This window comes from Microplitis mediator, chromosome 4 (assembly GCF_029852145.1).
Source record: "Microplitis mediator isolate UGA2020A chromosome 4, iyMicMedi2.1, whole genome shotgun sequence".
In the NCBI taxonomy this organism is placed as follows: Eukaryota; Metazoa; Arthropoda; class Insecta; order Hymenoptera; family Braconidae; genus Microplitis; species Microplitis mediator.
In genome coordinates, this window is record NC_079972.1 from 4762836 (window position 1) to 4789414 (window position 26579).

Below are 26579 nucleotides of genomic sequence, written 5' to 3' on the forward strand. Positions count from 1 at the left end.
TCGGTTGACCCTACAAGCCAGCCCTAAAACTTCCCGCTCCTGGAGCTCAAAAATACTTTTGTATGCCATTATTTTCGAAAAAAAAAAACGTTTTTTACCATTTTTTCTCCAACGATATCTCTCAACCGAATTGACTGATTGAGACGGTTAAGCTCTCAATCGGCGCGTTTTATTGAGTTCTAAAGCTGATTAGCCTAAGATCAATGTTGAACGTGTACTTGACGCAACTTTTTTACAGAGAATCGGTTTTTGGGGATGATGTTTATTTTCTCAGTGTGCAATATTAACGTACTTAAAATAAAAATTGACAACTTATTCATCGTAAATTGAAATAAGATTTATAAAATATTAAAAGATGCTCTTGAACATGTTGGGAGTATTTGCGAAATGAATTTACCAACCCTGCTTAAATATGACATTAAAAATGATGAAACCATCAAGAAGATGTTTTCAGGGCAAGAAAAACGTGATAGTGTAGAGCTCAAAAAGAAATAGTAAAAATAACATATTTAAAAGAAATAAAACTGAATTTAAACCTATTAAGAAAATTACGTCAAAAAAATCATTGATGAAAGGTAAAATCTCAATATTAAGCTTTAAGTAGATCTACTAAAGTTTATAATTAACCAATATTTATATTAATAATCGAATCTAACATCAGAAAAAATGTAAAATATGAAATTTGATAAAAGCAATTTTACTAGCCGAATAAAAAAATGAGCACATAACAGTTTTTTTAAGGAAAAAATCTCAGCTTTCCAATGAAAATATCCATTTTTTATTTTAAGTTACAGAAGACCTTTTAAAATTCGATTAAAGTAGAAAAAACGATTTTTATGACTGTGCGGTGCTTGATACACCTAATTTGATATTTTTTTCTGAAAGCTGAGATTTTATCCCACACAATATGTAATTGTCACAATGTGCATATTTTTTGTTTAAACAAAATTAAATAAAATATAAACTTTCTATGATTAAAAAACTTTAATTCTTAACTTTTTTGAGGATGATGATACATTTTTAACACAAATATATCCTAGGCTATCGACAATAGGTGAGAAAGGGTGCACTGCTTGTGTTTCTTTCACCGTATTTGACTCCATGATGAAACAGAGTCTTAAATTTCAAATTAAACCCTGGTTCATACTTTTTCGACCTTATTTAAGGCGTGCTAGGATGAAATAGAGTTTTAAACTTCAAACTAAACTCTAGTTCACTCCTCCTTACCCGAATTTCAGGCGAGTTAGGTTGAAAAAGGTTTTAAAATCGAGGTGGCAAACACCCACCTCAAAAGGTTCAGGCGCTACAAGGCTCAGATGGGGTTTTAATATTTTGACTCGGGCGATCAGTATTTCACTAATATCAGAGGTATCAACCTAATACGAGATTTAAAAAAATTATGGATAAAACAATCAGTTTCATAATCTTTAAAAAAAAAAAAAAAAATGGTCAAATGCTGAGTACATTAGTTTGATCGTAGTAGCAAATATGGAAACAAAAAAATTGAATGTATTACTTCAAATTTTGAAAACATTATAATTGCCGTATAGAAATGATTACTACAATATAATAAAATTCCAACAATAAAACGTGACGCAGTGTAAATAATTATTATGATACCGTCACAGCATTCAGGTTATATATATATAACTTTATCGTTTAGGAATTTAAACAACGAATATTTATGAAATGAGTTACGTCTTCCATGCTAATAACCTTGCTATGGATTTGTTGTTTATTCATAATCAAAATTCTGTATTATATTTAATATTGGAATTATGTTTATTCTGAAGTCAATTTATATCATAACAAATTTATTTTTATGAAGCTTTCAATATGGTGAGTTGTTTATTATTTAAATAACAGAGTTATTGTATCAAGGTCATATGATTATAAATAAAAATTTTTTTCTCAATATTTTTGTAAGAGGAATAACATAATGTTTTTTTTTTATAATTCTGATAAAAAATACAAATATATCGGATTTACTTTTTTAAAATTATATTTACATTAGTATTTCAATTAATTTTTTTTTTTTTTAAATATTTTTAATGTATTTTTGCAACACTATTGAATCATGTAAATCTATCGATAAATAAGATAAAATAACGTTTTAATAATTCATCTTATTTTTCAATTAATGAAAACATTTAATTTAATGAATTTAGTTTTAAATTTTTATGCTATGATTCATACCTTTGTTTTCTTTTTTAATCTTTACACAAAACAATATAATTTTTATTAACAGTATATAGAGTTAGAATTCTCACAGTCTACAATTTTTAATAGGGTGTTTGTATGTATACATATATTAAAGAACAGACAAAATGTATTTATTTTAGATAAGTAAAATGTATGTGTTATTTTAAATAACGAATACTAAATGTGTTAAGTATTTTAAGTACTTCATACTATATTATTGTGACTCATATGGGTTATAGTTTTGTTTATATAGTTATTAATAGAAGTATCAAATATTTAATTATTAATAATTCATTCCTGTATCACTTATACAATCATATATGCCCTGCATGCGATAATTAAAATGAACATTTTTTAAACAAGTTGCGTGCAATGAGTTTTGTTTAATCTGTTAGTGTAACTGTTATTATTTTTATGCCTTTATCATCAGTTTGCATGTATTATTCGTCGAAATTTGAAATAATATTTTATTTATTGCAAGTGGATCTTGCATTTTTATAAAGTAATACACTTACGCAAAAAACTAAAGGAACAGAAAAATTTTATAAATTTTTTAGTGATTTTGGGAAGGCTGTCACCTGGTGAAAAGTAATCGTATCGAGACTTAAAAAAAAAAGCATTTTATAGCTTGAAATCTCTAGTTTCGGTGCATTTTTTTTCAAAATTTTTGAAGAGCTCCGGCTATTGCGCAAACATGAGAAATACCGCAAGACAAAAAATTTCTAGAATTTTTTTTTTTTTTTTCGAAGAGCCTCGTCAGGATATTCTTATTAAAAAAATCTGTCTATCGGTTGACCCTGCGGGCCAGCCCCAAAACTTCCCGCTGTTTTCGAGCTCCTCGAGCTCGAAAACATTGTTGTGGATACATTTTCGAGCTCTTCGAGCTCGAAAATACTTTAGTGTGCCATTGTTTTAAAAAAAATACTTTAGTGTGCCAATGTTTTAAAAAAAAACCGATTTTAGCATTTCTTTCTCCCACGATATCTCAGGAATGAATTGACCGATTTTGATGGTTGCGGCGGCAATCGGCGTATTTTATTGAGTTCTAGAGCTGACAAAATTTTGAAATTGTTTGGTTCAGTTGTTTCGAAGATATTCGCAAAAAACTGTTTTTTACCATTTCTTTCTCCCGCGATAACTCTCGAACGAATTATCTGATTTTGATGATTGACGCGGCAATCGATGTATTTTATTGAATTCTAGAGCTGATTAGATTTTGAAGTTGATCGTATAAGTCGTTTCTGAGAAATCAATAAAAAACTAAAATAAAAAAAAATTTTTAATTCTTATTCTTTGTATAACTTGTAAACTACATGACCGATTTACCCCAAAATCTAATCAAGACTAAGTTTTGGTGAGCTCTTTCGATCACCACCAAGTACGTTCAAATCGGTTCATCCGTTCCAAAGATATCGTCGGACAAAAAAAAGTTCACACACACACACACACACACACGGACGGACGGACGTCCACCCGGGAATAGTCAGAATAGTTTCCTAGGACCTCAAAACGTCGACATCTGATGAAAACTTTTCCTTGTCAGGACCTCATCAGGATATCCCTATTCAAAAAAAAAGTTATTTGCCATCGGGTCAACCTGACAAGTTCCTGATCAGGACCTCGTCAGGATATCTCTATTAAAAAAAAAGTTATTTGCCGACGTGTCAACCTGACGAGTTCCTGATCAGGACCTTATCTGGATATCCTTATTCAAAAAATAGTTATCCCATCGCTTTAAATATTTCATTTACAGGCTAAAAATTAAATAAAGTACAAAAGAATATTATAAAAAAATCACGTCAATCATTGTAGCACAGATTTTTTACCTCTTCATCAGTTATTCTTTGACATCATAATGAATATTATATTTACACTTTCAAGATCACGTGTGTATGTTAGCTCAGTGGATAGTATCGAGGACTTTGAATCGAAAGGACGCAGGTTCGAGCCCATCAGTGATCAGGATTTTTTTATCAATAAAAAATATGTTTACTTCCTCTAATTAATGCTCTCAATACATTAGATAACATTCTCGATCGAATTAAAATTCTTTTATTTTTTTTTTGCAATTTAATATTTTTTTAAAAATAATTACTAATAAGGCAATCCTGATAAGGACGTGATGAGGATATCCTGATAAGGTCCTGATAAGGCAACCCCGATAAGGACCTCATGAATCTTAAGCGTTACATCCATATCAGGATCCTCGTCAGGATACCCTGATCGGGACCTTATTTGAAATAAGGTTAACCCGATAAGGACCTCGTCAGGCCCTTATGAAAAATTCTAGTCGAGTAGAATACATATATTTACTACTGTATATTATCCGATTACGACGTTTGAGGTGGCAATCGAGGCGTTTTATTGAGGTTTAGAGCTGATAAAATTTTGTGAATGATTGGTTCAGTCATTACGACGATATTCGCAAAAAACCGTTTTCTACTATTTCTTTCGTCGACGATATCTTTCGAACAGATTATCCGATTGAGACGTTTTTGACGGCAATCGAAAGCTTTTATCGAGTTCTAGAGCTGAATAGATTTTAGAATTGATCAATCTGACAGTTTTTAAAATATCCAAAAAAAACGAAAAAAAATTTTGTTTTTTTTCGTATTTCTTAAATATCTCAGAGTCTCTTCAACTAAATGATCTAAAATTGTCTGAAAATCTAAGTTCAGAAGGAATCTTCTGAATGCTGCAAGAACCATGTAAATCGGTTCATTCATTAAAAAGATATGAGAGGTTTACATCCACACACACACACATACACCCATACAGACATCTGTCTGAAAATGTCTAAATTGCATCCTCGCACCTTCAAATGTTGACATATGATGAAAACCCGATTTTTGAAAATCGGGGTGAAACCAACAGCTTCCCGAATTTTTTGAAAATCGTCGATGTTCTCAGCGGGAAGTTAAAAAAAATTTCCAAAAAATGTCAGAAAAAAAAATTTCGAACAAAAAAGAACAGTTTCAATTTTTTCTTTCTACGATTTTTTTTGAAAGTAAAGGATGAGAGTCAATCGAATGTCGACACTAGTTTGTATCATTAAATTTTATCCAAGATTTTTTACGGCTACACGGAAAAAAAATTCGACGAAAAATTCCAATATTACTATCGTAATCCTGGACTATACTTTTATTATCTGTAACATTCAAATATATGATACGAAAATTTACAGTTTTTAAAAGATTTTTTACTATTCACTATCGTAATTTCATTAAGAGTTTATTGTAATCAATTCAATAAGAAATATTACAATGTTACTATCGTAAATAGTAAAAGAATAAAAAATAAGATTTAATTATACTATTTATTCTTTTATTCTTCCTTTTAATTTACAGTGCTGCCTCTATGTTTTTACAATACAAGCTACAAAAATTACGATAGTTGGATTGTAAATTTTCTGAAATGGTATAGTATATGCCATCTGAAGCGTTTACGTATGAAAGACAAGTGTTGTCACAAACCATGATGTGATGCTTGTATGAGTGTATATATATATATATAAATACAAATGATGACATCTACTTTGTCTGTATTATTTGTGGTTCAACTATATATATTTATAAATCAGTTCATCTTTATCCACAGTGTAGTGCAGAAATAGAGGTTATTATTCATGACGTTTTTCGGACAATTGTAAATAAGAAATTTAAAATAAAAACTGTACTTTCGTCATTACAAACCTACATAGATTGTGGAATATAATAATTTGGTGGTGTAAGTATAATTATTATTATTCAATTTTTATTAAACTTAATATTCTGTGGGTATATCGTATGATCCTGAAGTTGGCAGATAATTAGTAATTTTCGGATTTTTTTTTTCACCAAAGAAATTACAAAAAAAAAAAAACTAAAAAAATACACATGTAGAAAATTTAAAAAACTATGGGTGCAATTTTTTTAAATATTTTTTTTTTAATTATTTATCGTCTAAAAAAAAATCCAAAAATTATTAGATATCTGCTAACTTCAGTATCATGTATATCGTTCGTTTTAAAATCATTTATCTGGACAAGAAGTTTATTTTTATAAACAATTTAGTAGTATTTTGTGGTCATAGGATAAATGATTCTAAATGAATGAAAATTTATTTTTTCTAATAAATTCAATTCTCCTAATTTTGTTACAGGATAATCTTCATTTGTCGACAATGAATAATTTTACCCGGCTTTGCGAGAGGTAAAACATTTCAATAACCTCAAATTATGGACATTCAACATTTCTTTATGATACTGAAGTTAGCAGACGCCTAATAATTTTTGGATTTTTTTAAAAATGATAAATTATAGAAAAAAAGTATTCGAAAAAATTGCACCTATGGTTTTTTTAATTTTCTACATGTGCGTATTTTGAATACAAATAAATGAGTTATTTATTCATAAATTTTATATATACCAAAAAAATATGTTTGAAAAAATATTAAATAAATGTTTTATTATTACTACTTCAACATGTTTTATTTTGATTTCGAGATTGTATTTTCCTTCTCAATTTAACTGTTAAAAAAAAAAAAAAAATTCCAAATGATAAATTTTTCTTTTTTATTAATTATAAGTTCTACTTTTTTAAGAAAATATATTTTACTCCATTGACTTCTAATTATTATTTTATATTTAAAGAAATTCTACATTACCGACTCATTCATTTTACGATAGTTGTATTAGAATTTATGTTAACACAACTTGTATAATTTACTCTATAGTATCTGATTTTTTCTTTCTGGTAGTAGTATAAATTATAAAATAAAAATTACGATAGTCTATTGTAAAAATTATTATTGAAAACTTATAGTCCAGCGTTACAATACTATATAATGAAAATTACGATAGTTAAATCGTAAAAAATCCGTGAATTTTTTTTCCGTGTATGCATTATCTGTGATTTTACTAAACATCAATTTCCTTTTTTTATTTTTTTTTTTCCCAATTAATGTAATAGACCTAATACTCGATTAGTGACTATAGTAGTATACCCGATCGGGTATTTGGCCGTTTAACTTTAAAGAAAAAATTGTTTACAAAAATATTATATGGCGAAAAAAATATAGCAAACTTTACTTAAAAAGATAAGTTAAAATTACTAAATTCATATTGTAAGCTTTAAACGCTATTGAAATTGTCTAATTTTTACCATCTTGAGAATTAAATTTTTAGTTATATTCAGTCATTTTTATTATTTAAATATAGAAATAAATGTAAACTGTATTAGTAAACTTAACTAATTGTTTAGTAAATTTTACTACATTGGAATGAAAATAAATAAAATTTAATTTTTATTACTTTTGCAACTTTTTATTGTTATTGTTAATACTTTGATTACTATTATTGTTAATATATTTTCGAGCTCGGAAATATTCTAGAATGCAATTGTTTTTTATGAGCTTTTCAGGCTCAAACAAGTAACGATATATGTTGAACTTTAAAAATTGAAGAATCGATAATCATTAATGAACAAGCGCTTTTAAATGTTTATTTTCGATTATGTTCAATAGAATAAATGTATTCAGGCAGAAATCAATGTAAGTGATCAACATAATGATAACGAACACGGAGAGAAATGTCAAGTAAATATGCCTATGCCACAGAGTAATAATTACATTACTCTATAGTTTGTATAATTAGTCACAGAAGAGCGGCGTGACACAAACTATACATGGAAAAAAATAAATAGTAAATGCAACATGATGCAGTCTTGATAAATAAACATGATGAAATCATGTTGCTTCCACATGATTTGTCATGTTTCGGCTACATGACAATCATGTTGCGGCAGCATGAGTAAATCATGGGGCAGCAACGTGATTTTCATGTAGCCTTAATAGCATAAAATTAAGCTGCAGCAAATAAATATTTATGCTTCAGAAAAATTATTTATTATCAAGCAACTAGATTTTTTCGGATTTATAATATTGCAGATGAAAATTAGAGTAAATTATCAAATTAAATCATTTGTAAATGATATTTTTGCTCAAGGGGTTAGGGGTAGTCAGGATTTTCAAATAATTGATTTTTTGCTTGATTGTTGCTTGATAATAAATAATTTTTCTTAAGCATAAATATTTAGTTGTTGCAGCCTAATTGTACGCTATTAAGGCTACATGAAAATCATGTTGCTGCCACATGATTGTCATGTAGCCGAAACATGACAAATCATGTTGCTGCCACATGATTTTCTCATGCTATCGCAACATGATTATCATGTAGCTGAAACATGACAAATCATGTGGATGCAACATGATTTCATCATGTATATTTACCAAGACTGCATCATGTTGCATTTACTATTTATTTTTTTCCGTGTAGAGTAATGTAATTATTACTCTGTGGCATAGGCATATTTACTTGACATTTCTCTCCGTGAAATTTGTTCATATTTATGTAGATTAAACAAAAATAATTATCAACCGCAAGGTTTATGTTTTGATGTTCAAATTTTGAACGTACAATTCAAAACTAACTACAACTAACTGAGAAAAAGAATAAATGTTGTCACAAGCAAATACGCTGTACTCTCTAAACATGAATAAGTGAAATAAGTGAATATTCACTAATTCTGAGTGCCAACCGAACCACTTTTTGAAATAAGTGGTTCGGTTTGCACTTGTAATTAGTAAATATTCACTTATTTCACTTATTCATGTTTAGAGAGTATCTGTTTGAAATTGGCAAACTTTACCCAGGCTACCGTGTCAAGCTTGTCGTACTCATTGTTGGCGTCCTAGGAGGGATGAAACAGTCTTTCGTGTCTGCACTGGCTAAAATACCAACTTGTTCATCGCAAGTTGAGTTTCTGGCGTCGCGGATGCAAAAAGCTTTAATTCTTGGATCCCTCCGTCTCCTAATGCAACGAAACTTGGCCTGCTGCGCATTCTGATTATCTTGTTGATAGAGCATCGCAGCAGTAATCGCTCAGGTGAGGCCCTCGGTAGAGTCGGACTACTGGGGATAACTCCCTGAGCATTTAACTTAGAAAAAAAAAATAAAAAAGAAATAAATAATAACAATAATAATAATAATAATATTAATCTGTTATTCTTGAAATCTATTGACAAAGTTGAACAATTACTGTGGTTAGTTAGTGAAAAGTCCGATGTTCGAAATCTCAATGTGGTAACTGACAATTAATAGTAATGGTTTTTGATTGGGGACTCAAAACGCTTTGGATAACTTTTATCAATTTATTGACTCATGGTGTAATTTTTCAGCATATTGTCTAATTAAAATGTATAAGATTTCCATCTCTTATTACAGCTTAAAATTTACAATAATTTAAGATTGCTCGGGTTTGAGATACATTTTTTTTTTACGGCTTTCTTTGTATCGAACTTTCTCCGTTGGTGACCTTTGCGTGTTAAGACCCTATTTTATTTCACGACTGTTAATTTTGAACTTTGCCGTAAGTTCACTGTTCGATATTCTTCAAATATATTTTTTGCATTCTTCTAAATAGTATTTCTTTGATCGGTTGAGTAAAATAAAATTTTATGTTATTGTTTTCACTTACGAACATAATTGATACGGTAAACAACCTAATACCCGATCAGGGACTAGTACTCAAACGAAAATTAGGCCTTTACCTAATTTAAAAAAAAAAAAAAAACTTTTTTTTTTAATGTTGATTTTTTTTTCTCAAACACCATCTTCATTGAAATATTTGTGACGAGGTCTTTAATTTTTTTATGGTCTCGTCTCTTTAATCACTCGGTAAATATGTATTGTTTAACAAGTATCAATATGTATGGTCGATTTCCGAATAAAATTTCCACTTTATGTTGAAGCGTAAATAAAATAAAATACAGTCAATTTCTACGATCACTTTCATGAATATTTTCATATCCATATGTTTGCAGTACCAGCATAAAAACTTAACTTAAATTAAATTACTATATATTGATTGACATACGCAAATTACCAGTTTTTTTTCTTATTCATAAAACTATTTCATCATCAATAAATTATATTTGTTTATCAACAAGTCATAAGTATTTGATTTTCGAATTCATATTGAATATTAATAATATATATACTCAAGATTCAGTTTGTTTAATGTTACTAGAAAGGCCATAGGGGTATAAGTATGGTGAATCGGCCCCGGAAAGATATTTGAATGACACTTAGAGGATATGTAGGTACTAATGAAATACTAAGAACCTGAAAGTTTCAGATGTCTAACTAAATCCGTTTCTCAGAGAATAAATACTATGTAAAAAATAGAAAATTTTATTTTTCTCAGGATTGGCTCGACCGATTGGTCTAAAAATTTGGTATGTTTTGGGAGTTCATAATAGCTTTCAAAAAAAATAATTAACAGTTTTATAGCTTCATAAGATCCTTGAAAAAAAAAATTGTTTTTTTCTAAATTGTTTTTTCTAACTATGATACAATTTTGGAACAATTATGAAACTATTTTTTTTTAAAGCCTTATGTACTCCCCTATAACACATAATTTTTTCAGATTTTAAAAAAAAATACTCCATCGGTTAAAATAAAATAAAAACCATTTTTCAGCTCAATTATTGAATCTATTCAAAAAGTTTAGGCTATACTTTCTTAATTTAATGCCTATTCAGATAGTTTGTAGCTATCAGAAATAAAATTTTGTATTTAAAACTATGACAAAAATTTTTTCATGAATGTAAAAAATTAAAATAGTTAAATGTAATTGATTATTTATTAATTTTGTTAAATCTTTTTAAAAACAACTTTTTGTTTCACAGCTTGTCCGTGTAAAAAAAATTTCTCCCGGAGGGATCCCGCATTTGGAACCTGCCGCTCATGAGACTGACCGGAATTTCTCTTGAAGGAAATTGAATGCTCTACAAAAAAAGTCTCTTAACAATTTTCGCTAAATTCACTTCTTCAAAAGTTATTCAAGATTATTGAAGTCGTTTTACATAACTTCAACCTTGAATAACTTTGGAAGGAGTGAATTTAGCGAAAATTGTTAAGAGACTTTTTTTGTAGAGCATTCAATTTCCTTCAAGAATATTTATTGTCTTTTTCCGGAAACTTATTTTTCTTGATCCCCGACCCGAAAGTGGGGACTTTCTGGCTGCTTCTTGCTCCAGAAAGAACGACTTTTGTGGCTTACACGAATTACAGCGCGCTCTAGTGGACTACGTTTATTTTCTGGCTCAGTCCTGTAACTATCTTCATAAGCGCGCTTGTGTCAGTATACTCACACTATGAGTTATACACTATAAAGTGTATAGTATACAGTGCCGGCGTACTGACAGCTCAACATACTCAACAACATAACCAACGCTAATCATTTTAAATCGTGATAATTATTATAATTTTTAAGAGTTAATGGCTTTCAACGATTATAACCGTATGAAAATTTTATTAATTAATTAAAAAAAATTAAAACTTCAATTGAAAAGAAGAGAACGTAGTTGTAATTTCACCGAGGTATATAATTTTAAAAAAATTACTTGCAATTGATATCAATCAGAAGTTAAACAAAATTTGTTGAATAAATTTTAGCCTATAAAATTTGAAAATTGGAATTATAAAATTGACATGAAGATTATACTGAAATTTGTTTTACAAATTTCGTTCAGCTTCCAATTGAAATCAACTGTAAATAATATTTTTTTAAATCTCTATCTTAGCGAAATTACGACTACGTATTCCCTTTTTTACTTGAGGTTCTAATTTTTTTTTAATTAATTAATATAATTTTGATACGGTTATGACAATTGAAAATTTGTAAAAATTGGGGGACACTATCTGAGCTCCAGGATGGCCTGCAGGGTCAACTATTTTTCAGTTTTTTTTTTTAGCCCGCCCCGACCAGCAAAACCTCGGCTTCGCCTCGGCTTTGCAAAAGTCGGGCGGGCTGCCCCCTTCCCCCCACCTTTGTCCAAATTTCCGTACTTTCGGTTGGAGATCAAGAAAAATAGTATACAACCCACGGCCAAAAAGTTGGATGCTCTGACGCAAGGAATATAGATGCCTCGGCTTCGCCTCGGCATCTATATTCCATGCACCAGGAAATCCAACTTTCTGGCATAGGGTAGTAATATACTATTTACATGAATTACGAAATTCCAAAGTTGAACAATCAAATTTTAAAATCATACCAACGTTCAAAGCATGATTATAAGGAAACGGTTCATCTGACGAAAAATTTTAATCATATCTTTTTTGTAGAGCATTAAATTTCCTCCAAAAAATGTACCTGAGTCGATTTCGTTTATCGCGATGGATTGAGAGTTATGAGACAAAAACCCACTCATTTAAAAAAAATCGAAAATTGCGATGATACACCTCTTAATATCAAAATTAAGGGCTCAAATTTTCACAATAATTTTTTTTTGTCATCCCAAATAATATTTACACAGTATCGTTAAGAAAAAAAAATAGTCGATTTTTTTGGCCCAGTCTAATATATATATGTATATATACATATATATATATATATATACATATATACATATATATATATATATATATATATATATATATATATATATATATATATATATATATATATATATATATATATATATGGGATGTAACGCAGTTTTAAGGACATGATTGCGTCTACAATTCTTATTAGATCTTAATAAAATTTTTCACGCTCATTCTATGGGTGATTATCACGGTTAGGTTCGAAGATGGGCTAAATCGGTTGATTAGTTTAAAAGTTCTGGCTTTCTGAAATTTCCACGATTTTTCGAAAAAATCAGTTTTTATCCACTTTCAAGTTTCTATAATTTTAAAACTAATACTCATAGACAATTTCCGTAAAAAGTATCGGAAAGCTTGTTTAATAAGCTTCAATTTATAACTTTAAACTTTATATTTCGACCATTTCTTCCCATAATTTGATGGACTCGAAAATTTTAATGGAATCAAAAAACGTTGAAAATATGGTTTTCATTCCACATACTCTCTAAATCTGAAACAGTGAAAACCACTGAAAAGTAGTGTATATACACTGTTTTACAGTTATAAGTATACCACTTGGTAGACTTATAACTGTGAAACAGTAAAAAGTCACTGTTTCAGATTTAGAGAGTAACTTATTAACTCCCCATCATAATCCAGTTTCGTCAGTTGTATCTTATTGTGCAAAAAATAGCCTGTAAACCCTGGGTACCACCAGAAATTGAAGAAATATGTTAAAATAAAAATTCTATCAGAAGATCGGCTCTTAAATTCAAGTTTTAGAGGTAGTCCATCGCATTTTTCGATTTCTGATTTAAATAACATAGGAAAAATATTTTTTCACAGTTTAGAATTTTATCACTCACCAGCGAATTAGTGTATCGGAAAAATCAATTGATACTTGTGTTGAAAATTGAACGTCCTACAAAAAAAGTCTCTTATAATTTTTCGATAAAGTTAATTTTTTGAAAGTTATTCGAGGTCAAAGTTAGATTCATAGTAAATTTTAGTATTATTTGACTTTTTCGGCAAAACTATCAGACTTATCTTAAAATGTGATAGAGTCTTTTATGTCAATCATTTCACTTCCTACAACTTATTTTTTACAAAGTAATACAGTTCACTTGAAGCAAGAAAATTAATATTGATACAAGAGATTTTGTTTAACGATTTAGAAAATTGAAATTTTCTTGCACCTAGTAAATAGTTATCTTGAATCAAAATTTTTTAACTTCCCGCTAAGAAAATTGTAAATTTTCGAAAATTCGGGAAGTTATTGGTTTCGGTCCGATTTACGAAAATCGAATTTCCATCAGATGTCGACGTTTTGAGGTCCTAGGAAGCTATTCTGACTAATTTCAAGATGATGTCCGAGTGTATGTATGTATGTATGTACGTATGTAAATACCTGTATTTTTTGAACGGATGAACCGATTTTGAACTTTAAGGTGTCATTCGACGCGGATTGTCAATATCTTGAAGCCGAGAGAAAATTGAGCTTGATCGGTAGTGCTCGTTCAGAGATAATCCAAAAATAAAGTTTTTTCAAAAATGTTTTTTTTGGATAACTTTTAATGTGCTCGATGGATTAATTCCAAAATGGACTGGGCTCTAGAGCTTTATAAGCCGCGTCGAATGCCACCTCAACCATCAAAATCAGTTCATTCGTTCAAGAGAAACCGTTGTCGAAAGAATTAAAAAAAAAATGTTTATTTTTCCTGAAATATCTCGAAAACGACTCGATAAATCGAATCCAAAATTTGATCAGCTTTAGAACTTGACAAATCGCGTCGATTGCCGCCTCAACCATCAAAATCGGTTAATTCGTTTGCGAGATATCGTGGGAGAAAGAAATGCTAAAAAATAGTTTTTTACAAAACAATGGCATACAAAAGTATTTTCGAGCTCGAAGAGCTCGAAAATGTATTCACAATAGTTCAACGAGCTCGAAAACAGCGGGAAGTTTTGGGGCTGGCCCGCAGGGTCAACTTATAGACCGATTTTTTTTCCTGAAGTCAACATATTTTCCTGAAGTCAACATATTTTTATGCTTGAACAAAAAAAGTTAATACTTGTTTTAAGAGTTTTTTTTTCTAAACATGAGAGATATTTTCTTAAAGAAAGATGTGTTAGTTTTTTGAAACAATATTACATTTTTTGATTTGAAGACAATAAATTTTCTCGGAATAAGTACAATTTTTTAAGCGCAAAAATTTTTATATGTTCCAACCAAAAAAAAAAAAAAAAATGCTTAAACTAAGAGAAAAATAACTCGGGAGTAAAGATATATATGTAGGAGAGGGAGGTCACCGGTGCTATAAGCAGCAGCGGAAGTAGTTCTATGCTCGCCACGAGATCGCGCCCACGGGTTGTTGTGTCTCTAGTAAGAAACTTATTTCAGAAGTGTTATATTCCAATGCTGGAAGCAATTTTGGCACGAGTACTCTTCTGTCATTTGACAGAGTGATGAGTACCTTTTTTGTTGGTATCATAGTATATCCTATTTTACATCGTGGCATTAGTATTTATTACCAACGCTTCCATGAATAATAATTCTCAGAAATTAAACTTGGATTTACGAAAAAAGTATAGAGTTTCTACTATATGAACAAAAATTTACAATTTATTTAATACGTTGTATAGGATGAAATTCAAGCGTACAATTTACATCTGCGTGTATACACAAAGTAGTGTCCGAAGCAGAGAAGCTGCATAGACCTGAGTGCTCCTGTTATCCGAATGCTGCTATGGAAAAAAATCAAGAGCTTGATTTTCTTGACTTGAATTTTTTCTATTTTTGTTTCAAGCAATAGCCACTAGTTGGTTTAAGAAATCTGACTCCTTACATAGAGAAGTTAAATTTCATAGAATAAAATATTCTATATACATAAATGAAGAAATTCAAAATATTTATTCAAAAAACAATTTACTTTATTTAATTAATTTTTCTTTTTGAACTAAAATCATATATTTTAACTTTAAACTTTAACCCATTTGGGTCGAAAAAATAACTTTTTGAATCAAAATAATCAAAATTAAGAGAAAATTTTCTTCAACCAAGATTTATTCCATTTTCCTAAATATTTTCTTGACTCAAAATAATTTTCTTTGAACCAAGATAACCTTTCGTTTAGTGTACCCAAATAATGAATTACTTATGAGTTGTACACGAGTTTTATCCGTCCAATAGCATTTGTTTAACTATTTCGTAATTACACACACATAAAACGTGTGAAAAAAAGACAAAATACGATTGCAAGCGTATTTATTGGAATATTTTTTGTTAACTAATATACCGAGTCGAAAAATTTGATCTGATTTTAGTCTAACTGAACTGTATTTGGACTACTTGGTCTGTTATTGAACTTCTATAAAAATTTTAATCTGTTTTTGATCTACCCGGACCAAAAAATTTTATCTGATTTTAGTCTGATTGGACTATTTGATCTGTTTTTTGTCTTTTACAAAACTGTTAAGCTGTTTTCGATCTGTTATTGTCAAATATAATTGCGTTACGAGCAGACCAAACTAGATTAATTCTTGAACTTTAAAAAATTTTAGTTCTGAAAATGTGCAAGGACAAAACTAGATTAAATCATGGACTGATAAAATTTTTATTTATGGACAATATTTATAAAAAAATATTAAGTTACACTCTCTAAGTCTGAAACAGTGAATATTCACTGTTTCACAGTTATAAGTATACCAAGTGGTATACCTATAACTGTGAAATAGTGTATATGGGGCATTCCATACCAAATCGGCCACTTTTTGAGGTCACCCCCTCCGATATTTTTGAAAAATTTATGTTTTGGAGGCTGATAAAAAACGCTCTCATGAATTTTTTCAAATTTTTTTGACTACTCGTTTCCGACATACCGATTTTTTTCAAAATACGAGGTTTTTTTTTTTGAAACGGTTATAACTTCGCGAAAAGTACACCAATCGGATCGTTTTTCTTTTTTCAAAATCTTCGTTTTTGAATGTTCTTTCAAGAAATAAAAACGTTTTTATTCTTAATCAATTCCTTCATTGTTTATTTTAAGTTTGAAGCAAAAAAAATGTTTTTTGGAAATGTATGCCCCCTCCGATTTTTTTGAAAAAATTCTCAAAAAAACTTGGATGAATTTAGAAAATTTTGAGACCAATCCGATCGTGGACAAACAATTCGTTCTATTTTTTTTCTTAATTCGAAAAAAGTTTTTTTCCCTAAATATTGTTTTTCGACTTAAATTGACCAATGAACATTCTCAGATCGGTCTATTTAGATGCTATGATTTTTTTTTAAATACTGTGCCGTTCGGAGTATACTATTTTTGGAAGTTTTTCTACTCATTCAATACATAAATTTTAAAAATCAACTAAGAACTACTTATGAGTTATGTTTATGACCTAGGAGAAGTGGTACGTGGCCTTATTGGGACGATAGCCAATAAGGAATAAAAAATACCCAGGAAAAGATAGTAAATGAAATTGATCCGAATTTAAACCCCAAAGTAATAAACGAAGTTTATTTTTTTTGACGCTTAAACAATTTGTGAATTTCAAATTCAGTTGAATTTGAGTATTGTTTTACAAGTAAACTTCCTTCGTCATTTGGTATCACGAAATGAAGCTTAATAGAACAGCAATTACAAAAGGAACCCAAAAACTTCATTGTGTGATACAAATTGACAATGGATACTTTTTGATACATGACTGCTGTCTTCTTTCCCTCTTTTTTACATTGATCGGCGTACTCTTTGTTTTTTCTGTCTATTAATTGTTGAGAGCTGGTGAGCTCGGGGTTGATGTAGATGTTTTTGGTGTCCGGATTGCCGACGCAGTAATTCCGGCGATGGCCTGGAATCATCAACGACGCCTAGATCCGGCTAAAAGGCCTGGATCTGATTAGACAACCGTCTGGCTTAAATTAATTTTAACAAATTTATTCTACGACTAATTAATTTATAACGGGCCTAGACGCGGATTACCCGACGAACGACTAAGTATTTTTATAAAATTAAATTAATATTCTGGCTTGGGCCTAGAACAATTAATTTAATTAATACCTGAGGTTTATTACTGATGTTTTCTTTCTGTTGCGGTGTCTCCAGTCCTTCTCGTCAGGTTCCTTTGTCTCCCTTTGTCAGGTTCCTTTGTTCCGTCTCGTTCGGATCCTTTACTCGCGTCTTTATCCTTCTTTAATCTCGTACTTGTCTCCCAAATTCCAATTTTATTGATACTCCTTCACCTGTTTTTCCAGATAATTAGTAATAGTTATAAATGATACCGGCTAATGGCCTGGTATCTATAATATTGAGAAATGATATCGCTTGGTTCCACAATCACAGAATCCAAGTAAAATAATTTTAATTACCTGTTAGCTTATGGCGCGTCTGCTGGCTTCGGAGGTCTGTCCGGTTGTGTTCCGGTCTCGATTTTCTCTTCGACACTTATCACGGTGCACCCACTCGATTAATTTCGGCCACTTCCGGAAATCTGGAAACTCCTACTTACAACTAGAGAGGGGGATTGACGGACAAGCCCCTACAATTACCACTCCTGGTGACAAGTCGCGCTCTACCCCGGATAACCCTGGAGTAGTTATAGTTTTTACCGACGGCGCGTATACTAGGTAATCGTAGTAACGCGGAAAATTCAAATTTTCCCTGTTACACCTCTTAGCTTTTGTTTCGACTTCATGAGCAATGTTTTGGACTCCCAAGAGTCAAAAGTAACTTAGATGATTGGAGGTGCTTTTTTAAGGAGCCTTGCTTCTAAGATCTTTGGTTGAATGTCTAACTTGTCACGGCAGAAATCGGAGACTTGCGAGGTGACGTTATTCTCATTGATTGTAAAACCTTTAATTACTGCAATGTTTCTTACCAGTTTTTCTTCTTGCTTCTCGAGTTTCTTGCTTAGCTCATTGATTATTTTTGCTGCATCGGTGGACAGTGTTGAGTCTACGAGAGTTTCTTGAGCTGTTGCCAGTAAGGATTCGACCTTGCTCAGTCTTTCAGTGATACGAGAGTTTTGGATTGCGAGGTCTGTGTGATTTTTCTTTAATTCCTTAACCTCCTCTTGGATTTTATTAATAGCCTTCTCTTGTTTTTCTGCGAGATTTTGGATTTGTGCGTTAGTTTCCTCGTGAAAAGTTTTATTTTCATTACGAAAATTTGCAAGCATCTTGGCGAGCCAAGCCATCTCATTGGGAATGTTTAGAAGCTCGACGTCATCCATTTTGTTTGAGGAGTTTGCTTGCTTGGCTATCTTTTTAGGGGGGTTAAAATAGGTGGAAATCCAGTTGTCCTGGGGCGAGGTGAATTGCTCACGTTTCCTTTTGTTTTTGAAAGCGTGCAATTCTTCAACACTCGTATTGAGATTTTTATCTGCTCCGCTGGGAGGATGAGGCTGTAGGTCTTTCTTTAGGCGGCCTCTTTTTAACTTCCCGCTAAGAAAATTGTAAATTTTCAAAAATTCGGGAAGTTATTGGTTTCGGTCCGATTTACGAAAATCGAATTTCCATCAGATGTCGACGTTTCGAGGTCCTAGGAAGCTATCCTGACTAATTTCACGATGATGTCCGAGTGTATGTATGTGTGTACGTACGTACGTACGTATGTATGTATGTAAATATTCATAACTCTTGAACGGATGAACCGATTTTGATCGTTGAGGTGTCATTCGACGCGGCTTGCTAATGTCTTGAGGCCGTAGAAATTTGAACTTAATCGGTAGGGTGCGTTCAGAGATATTTCAAAAATAAAATTTTTTCAAAAATGTTTTATTTGGATAACTTCCAATTTGCTCGATGGATTGATTCCAAAATCTAATCAGCTCTAAAACTCTATAAGCCGCGTCGAATGCCACCTCAACCATCAAAATCGGTTCATTCGTTCAAGAGAAACCGTTGACGAAAGAATTCAAAAAAAATTTTTTCCTTGGTTTTTTTGAAATTTCTCAAAAACGGCTGAGTAAATCAATTTCAAAATTCGACCAGCTTTAGAACTTGATAAAACGCGTCGATTGCCACCTCAACCATCAAAATCGGTTGATTCGTTCGCGAGATATCGTGGAAGAAAGAAATGCTAAAAAATGGTTTTTTACAAAACAATGGCATACAAAAGTATTTGCGAGCTCGAAGAGCTCGAAAATATATTCACAATAATGTTTTCGAGCTCAGCGAGCTCGAAAACAGCGGGAAGTTTTGGGGCTGGCCCGCAGGGTCAACTGACAGACCGATTTTTTTTTTTTGCTTTGGAGTAATTGTTGGTGTGATGTTATTTGAAAGACTGACCTCAGCTGATAATTCTGACGTTTGGCATCCCAGTGGAGCTGGTTCGTTGGATAAGACAGAGTACACCATCTTATGTTGTAGAAAAAATTTAGGTAATGGGTAAAAGAACAGTTTTTTAACACAATCAGTTAGTACTTTGTAATTATGAGCACTTTTTATTTAGATAATTTTGTAACTTTTGCTCTCTTGTTCGTATAAAGTTAAAAAAATCGATTTTTCATTTTTGCTCATTAATATATTTTTACTGAGCCACGAACTGTCATATAACTTACAACAATGATACCACGAAAAAAAATTTTTTAGTGTACCAAAATATAAACTATTCCCATAAAAACTATGTTTCTCTAATTATTAAATAATTAAATGTTTCCACTATGTCTTATATAAAATTATAACTTAAGTTATACTACACTAATTAAGTTACACTACACTAATTAGTGAGTTACTAAAACATTTTAAAAATTGAAAACATAATTTTTCTCAAAATTTTCAAATACATTTTTAAGTTTCACAACTTGAAAATTTTATATGTTCTATTTTGAGTTGCATATAATTTTTTTTAAGCACCATGATTTTATAAAAAAAAAAAATACTATGGCCGAAAGCAGACTGATTAAACTGTCGGCCAAATATCAGCCTGATTTCGGCGAAAGATTCTTACTTGCGATAATTTGATTAAAAAACAAATATATTCTGGCCGAAAAAAGGCCGATTCATTTGTCGGCCAAATATCGGCCGATTTTCGGCTTCTTTAAAAAGAATTAAAATTTTTCGGCCATTTTTCGGCCTATTTAATAACATGAAAAAATTTTCGGCCTTTTTTCGGCCTCTTACAATAAAATTTTATAGTTTCGGCGTGATTTCGGCCAAATTAAGCTGTTTCGGCCTAGTTTCGGCCAAATATTTTCACCCGGGATACGATTATATAATTAAATCGATTTTTTTTTGCTTGTTTCTGTTAAATATACATATATATTTCACTCATATCATTTTGAATTCAATCATTTTTCAAAATTGTATTTCTAATTACTTTAGTAATGTTATAAAAATTTTGTCAATTTTTATATAATTAATAATCAAAGAAATATATACTGTTGCATTTAAATAAAGCTGAATTATATTTTACGTACAAAAAAAACGTTTTATATGATAATAAAGTTCTTTTTCGTGCAATGCAATTCTTGCTCAAGTTTTTCTTTCGTCGTCTTGAATTTAATCTTGAACTCTAAGATGGGAGGCTTGACTTAAAGGATGTATAACTTATAAAATAGGAGGTATAACTTAAAACCAAGGAACAAGAGGCCCTCAGTCCTCGACTTCTCACAACCCACAGCGAGCTTTCGAGTTCCGTCTACCCTCTAATCGCTATGACTCACTCATGTCCAATCTTCTATACGACTCAATAATTGATACGTATTCAAATCTATCTGCACGTACGATATCTTTCTTTTTCATGTAGAATTCTACATTCAGATCATAACCGCCTCGAAGTCTCCCAAGACTAGTTGATGCAAATCCTACCCTTATTAAAAGAAACGATTTAATACGATTAGAAAAAAAAATTTTAAATACTTTTTAATGCTTTTGGATACGTTGAATACTTTTGAATCGCCTTTCTTATGGGCATTTAACATTGCAAATCGTTTCGAATTGTTTCTTTTAATCAGGGTAGTACTGCTTCCGATGCAAGTTCTCCGAATTGGAGAAATCATGTGACTTCTTAAAGGACAATGACAGCTGTGTCAGTACTATGACCTATTTTACAAGCGCAGTAGAAAGAATATCAAAAAAATAATCCCTTGAGAAGACGAGATTTTCATAATAAGAAATACTAGTTTTAAGTTATTCTAACCTCTGACCTCACCCCTCAAAGGTTTGTGGACCCCAGCTCAACGCGGTTCCTCCTTTACAATGCTAACGAACCAACCGTAACGCAGTTTCCCGATAAAAGTCATCCCACTTACCTCACCTCTACCTAGTTCTGCACCTTCTTCAATTCCTCAGTAACAACCCTGATTAAAAAAGTGAATTGAAAAGTATTGAAAAAGATGAGAAATGAATCCTTTCGAATACTTTCTATACCCCAAGGTTTTCATTTTGACATAAAATGAATACTTTTCAATCCCAAAATAATAAAAGAATTTCTGAACTTCCGAGGAATTGAAAAAGATTCAAATGAATTGATATTTTTAATCTTTCTGAATCCTTCTCAATACCTAAATAATCCGACATTTCGGATCAAGTGTGGGATTGAAAAAGATTGAAATGAATTGAAATTTTTGAATCTTTCCGAATCCTTCTCAATACCTAAATAATCCGATATTGAAATGATGAAAGATTGAATTATTTTCAATACTTTCGAATTCCACTTTGGAATTGGAAAGTATTCAAACGATCGAAATTCCAATTCCATTCAATACTTTCCAAAACCACCGAGGGATTGAAAAGAATTGAAATAATTTTCAATACTTTTCAATTCACTTTTTTAATCAGGGAATTGTCTAGTTATCTTATACGCCTATCTGCCTCTTACACCGAGTCCTAGGCCAAAAGTGAAGGAGAATCTCCTTTACAAATTCTTCTAACTAACCATTTCTTCTATTTGCCCCCTCTTCTTCTTATCATTAATCCCGTTCTTTCTAAGAAACTCTAACAAACATCTACTTCTTTAGGTCAACCCATTTATGTCTTTCTAACCAATTATTTTCTTTATTTTAAGGAGATTATGTAGTTATCATTTGTTGCAGTGTAATTTTGAGCATCAATAACTAAAGAAATTCTTGTATTTATAAGTCCTGACAATTATTTTTTTAATTATGAAATTCATCCTCATTATCCCGACTTCTATCCATGCTCGGCTCCAAATACCGTGGTCTCCATTACCCGAATTAAGGGATTCAGTTTTTTGACTCAAAATTAAGAGACTGTCGTACGGTACTGTTGGTCTAAACGTAATAACATTAAATTTCATGCAATCCCTGACTGAGAAGTTCAATTTAAGAGCGTTGGATGGTGGTTGAGAAATGACGAATTTCTGATACCTACACTATATCACTTTACTATTTCATACGGTACAGTAATAGAAAACATTATAGCATGATATATACTCTTATTCCACTAACTTACAAATATTATGGTTAGTTTTGGTTGTATACATCCTTTAAAGAATGAAATTTCTTTTACTGACTGACGTAATAATGTTTACCTATGTACTCGAGGCTACTCTTAGAGACTTACGAGGACTTGCGCGTTCTACGTACCGTGCATTAACCTCTGCTAATTTTGTTAACAGTGCAATGTACGTGCAATATTAGTTATTATTTAGTGATCATTATCTTCATAAATTTAACTTCTGAATCATGGATCGCATAAAATATTGTATGTTACTTATCCGAATTATATCATAAATAGTTATTCTGACAAGAGAATTGTAATAGAAATTAGATATTCTTGTTATTAAATTATAAAATAATTCGTAAACTCATAATTGAATAAATTTCAAAAAATTTCACGGTGTTGCCCACTTTCTCTGCGACCTTACCCTCACCTTTGTGATGCTGATTGCAAACGCGCGGGCGTTTAAAATACACGGGAACTAGACTAAAAATATACTTGGCATCTGAGTAAGCACGAAACTTGACTGCAGATTCATGCGAAAGGCTTTCGACCCATTTTAAACGTAAATAAACAAAGACCTCAATCGTATACTCTGCTCTTAACCTGACTCTGTCATCAGTTCTTTCCAATGGCTTAAATTTGAATAAATGATTCATAACCATTATGAGAAAATATTTTTTTCTTTTTTAAATAATTTTTATTAGTATTGATATTACATTCAAATAAAATATGAAAATATCAAACAGTAAGTAATTTTCTCATTGCGAAAAATTATTGTATGATGTCAGATATGATAAAATATTTTACATATATCTGCATAAAAAAATAAAATGTCAAAGTATTTCATGTAGTGAGGCACAACATGCACGATAAGACAAGTTCATTTCTCTAAAATGTCGTGTTCTTAAAATTTTATTCAAAAAAATGCATAAAATATGAATGAAGACATCCCGTGTAAAAAAGTTGCGGTATTCTGCCGGTGATCCGCTGAATATCATGTGGAAGTCATATTTTGACACAAATATGAATTTCAGATGATTTTCGGATGAATATCCAAAGATAATATGGAAAGAAAGTTAATGATAGATTGTAATGATTTTATTATAAGTTGAGACGTAGTAATATTTTGAGCTATAAAAAAAAAGTATTTTTCCATTATAAATTTGTATCGAATTTTAATGAAGAGTTATCCGATAGTTGATAAGCCTCAGTATTCTTGCCCACTCTTTGACCGGTAAGGAAGTTGTATCACTCTTCTCTGCAAGAGAACCATCTCTTCACTACAGATTATCACTCCAAGATATTATGAAGAAGGGATATTGGAAGTGGAACTAGGTCTTTTCCTTCGCGACATCAAAGAGCTTATTTGTGGAAGACTGCGTGGTTGAGAGTTCCCTAGAAGAAAACACCCAGTGCTCCAGAAAACAACGAAAATCGAAAGAAAAGCGATACTAGCCACGTTACGATGAACCGTTAGGCTTCCAACATGACTGATTAAAGATACCCTGCCCATTTAAATATTTGTCACTTTTTGTCGGAATTTCTATGGATTTTAGGTTTGAAAGTATACAAAAAAAAATTCCTATCAGTTTTCAGAGATTTTTAAGAAGCCGTTTACGCATGACTTTTCACACAAGTTATTTAAACAGGTTCGATAAAATATTTGGAAAGAACTTCTCGGGATTCCCTGAAAACACCCGTATAATTTTTAAAGGAAATCCAATGAAGCTTAACCTGAATTTTCATAGAGTTGAAGATGAAAATTAATCTAGGTAAATTTTAGATAAAATAGCACAATAAACAGTTAAACATGACATTTTGAATCTATGATAAGGGAGAAACCAATTAGTATTACTAAATAATGAACTCAACAAGAACATGTTTTATTTTTTGAAAAAGTTTAAAGCAATACAGTTTTTTAAGTTAATTAATTATGAGTCATTGCAAGAGAATAATAAACTACAATCAACATTTTGGGTTTAGAACAGTAACTAAATTAACATTGAAAAATAGCAACATGTAGAACTGTTAAATAACAAAAAAAAAGTGAGAAATTATAACTTTTAAGAATCACTTTGAGAATCGTTTTCAACATCAGTATTATCGTTCTTATTAGCATCATCTTCATTTTGTTTTTTATCATCATTTTTAGGCTCATTGTTGCTTTTTAAACCCTCACGAATGGTGGAAAGCATTCTTCCTACACAATTTTTAAATTCTGCCGCAGTCAACTCTCTGCCATTTGCAGTATGGATCGTCCCATATTCTATTGAAAAAAATTATGATGAGATTTATTAAAGTAATAGTTCTAATCGTTAAAGAATTCCTTATAAATTCTAGTACAGACGTAAAAAAATTGAGTAACATTATTATACGTAAGCTCACCGAACCAGCTTCGAGATATTTTTCAGGCATTAGTTCTCGTCCTTTTGTTTTAGCGATCGTCATCTTGGCTAACTCCTCTATGTCAATAATCAATTTGAATAATTTACGAGTCATTTCTCTGGGATTTTTTCTATAACTTTCCGTAATTAGATCCAATTTAAATCGATTTACAATTATTCCAGATTTTTCGACTAATTCTACCTGTTAAGATATGAAATAAATTTTAAAGAAATTATTTGTTTGCTCCATTTCCAAACAAAATAACTGCAAGATTTTTAGGGCTGATTTCATCCGGTGAAATATATTTATTTTTGAAATTTATTCTTGGGCTAAATGAAAAGAAATAACATTAAAACGGAAATCATCAAACAAAAAAGCTGAAAAACATCTGAGGAATCGTTCAAATCTTTTACGACTTCTCCCGAGCCCAAAAAAAAAAATCACGAAGAGTAAAAGCCGTTAGAAAATAACTCAGCAGAAAAAAGGCCGATTTTTGCGAAAATAATTAAAAAGTATAACTCTGACTCTATAAAACGAGTATACCGACGTATAATGCACGTTTATTAAATTTGAGCTCTCTACATTTGGGAGTTTTATAAAATAATTGTATTCTAAAAGTAAGATCTATCGGTATAGTCGTAAATTAAAATAAAGTAGTTAAGAATGCAAAGCTGTCCTCGGAAAAGTGGCTGTAAAACTTAAAGAAGACACATCTTGACGGAAAAATTCGCAGGTAACGATATTTTTGAACAAATATCCTTCCATATGCAGATTAAAGTAACGAAAAAATATTCACTATAGTTAAATCTGCAAGTCTTTTAATAAAATATTTTTAGTTAAACCACTGTCGATAGAAATCAAGTTCAAACCTCCTTTGCCGTTGGCTTTTTGTCCTTCCGATGTTTCTTACTCCTACTTTTACTTTCACTCCTGCTCTTACTCCTACTCGTTTCTTTCTGATGCCATTTCAAAAATTCTTCGAAGAGTTTTTTATCTGTAAAATAGTTAAAAATTTTAATTAACTTTTTAAAAAAATTTACGTAAAAAGATTAAAAATTTTTCTCGCAATTCAAATTAATGTTTTTATTAAATTTCTTGCTGCCACGAATAAGGTAAAAGAAAATTTAATAACGAAAATTGTTAAAAACAATATAGCTGGCTGTTAATAATTCGAAAATAATAGGATTAAAA

General features: G+C 30.8%; 2 protein-coding genes and 1 long non-coding RNA gene across 6 annotated transcripts in view; 2 read left to right on the forward strand and 1 right to left on the reverse strand.

Moving 5' to 3' along the window:
- The window catches only part of LOC130667141 (cysteine-rich motor neuron 1 protein-like), a 386893-nt gene that overhangs the window by 137546 nt on the left and 222768 nt on the right, over positions 1 to 26579 (forward strand). The gene's annotated exons all lie outside the window — the stretch shown is intronic.
- LOC130667145 (uncharacterized) lies at positions 5290 to 6663 on the forward strand. Its single transcript, XR_008989807.1, has 2 exons — positions 5290 to 5928; positions 6343 to 6663. It is a non-coding gene; the product is annotated as an uncharacterized LOC130667145 (long non-coding RNA).
- Positions 24881 to 26579, reverse strand: part of LOC130667144 (RNA-binding protein 27-like) — a 29893-nt gene continuing 28194 nt past the window's right edge. For all 3 annotated transcript variants that reach the window (XM_057468635.1, XM_057468636.1, XM_057468634.1), the window contains 3 exons: positions 26258 to 26382; positions 25389 to 25589; positions 24881 to 25269 (listed from right to left, as the gene is read on the reverse strand). In XM_057468635.1, coding sequence (XP_057324618.1) covers positions 25231 to 25269; positions 25389 to 25589; positions 26258 to 26382 — 365 coding nt within the window. In that variant the 3' untranslated portion in view covers positions 24881 to 25230. The remainder of the gene's footprint in view (positions 25270 to 25388; positions 25590 to 26257; positions 26383 to 26579) is intronic.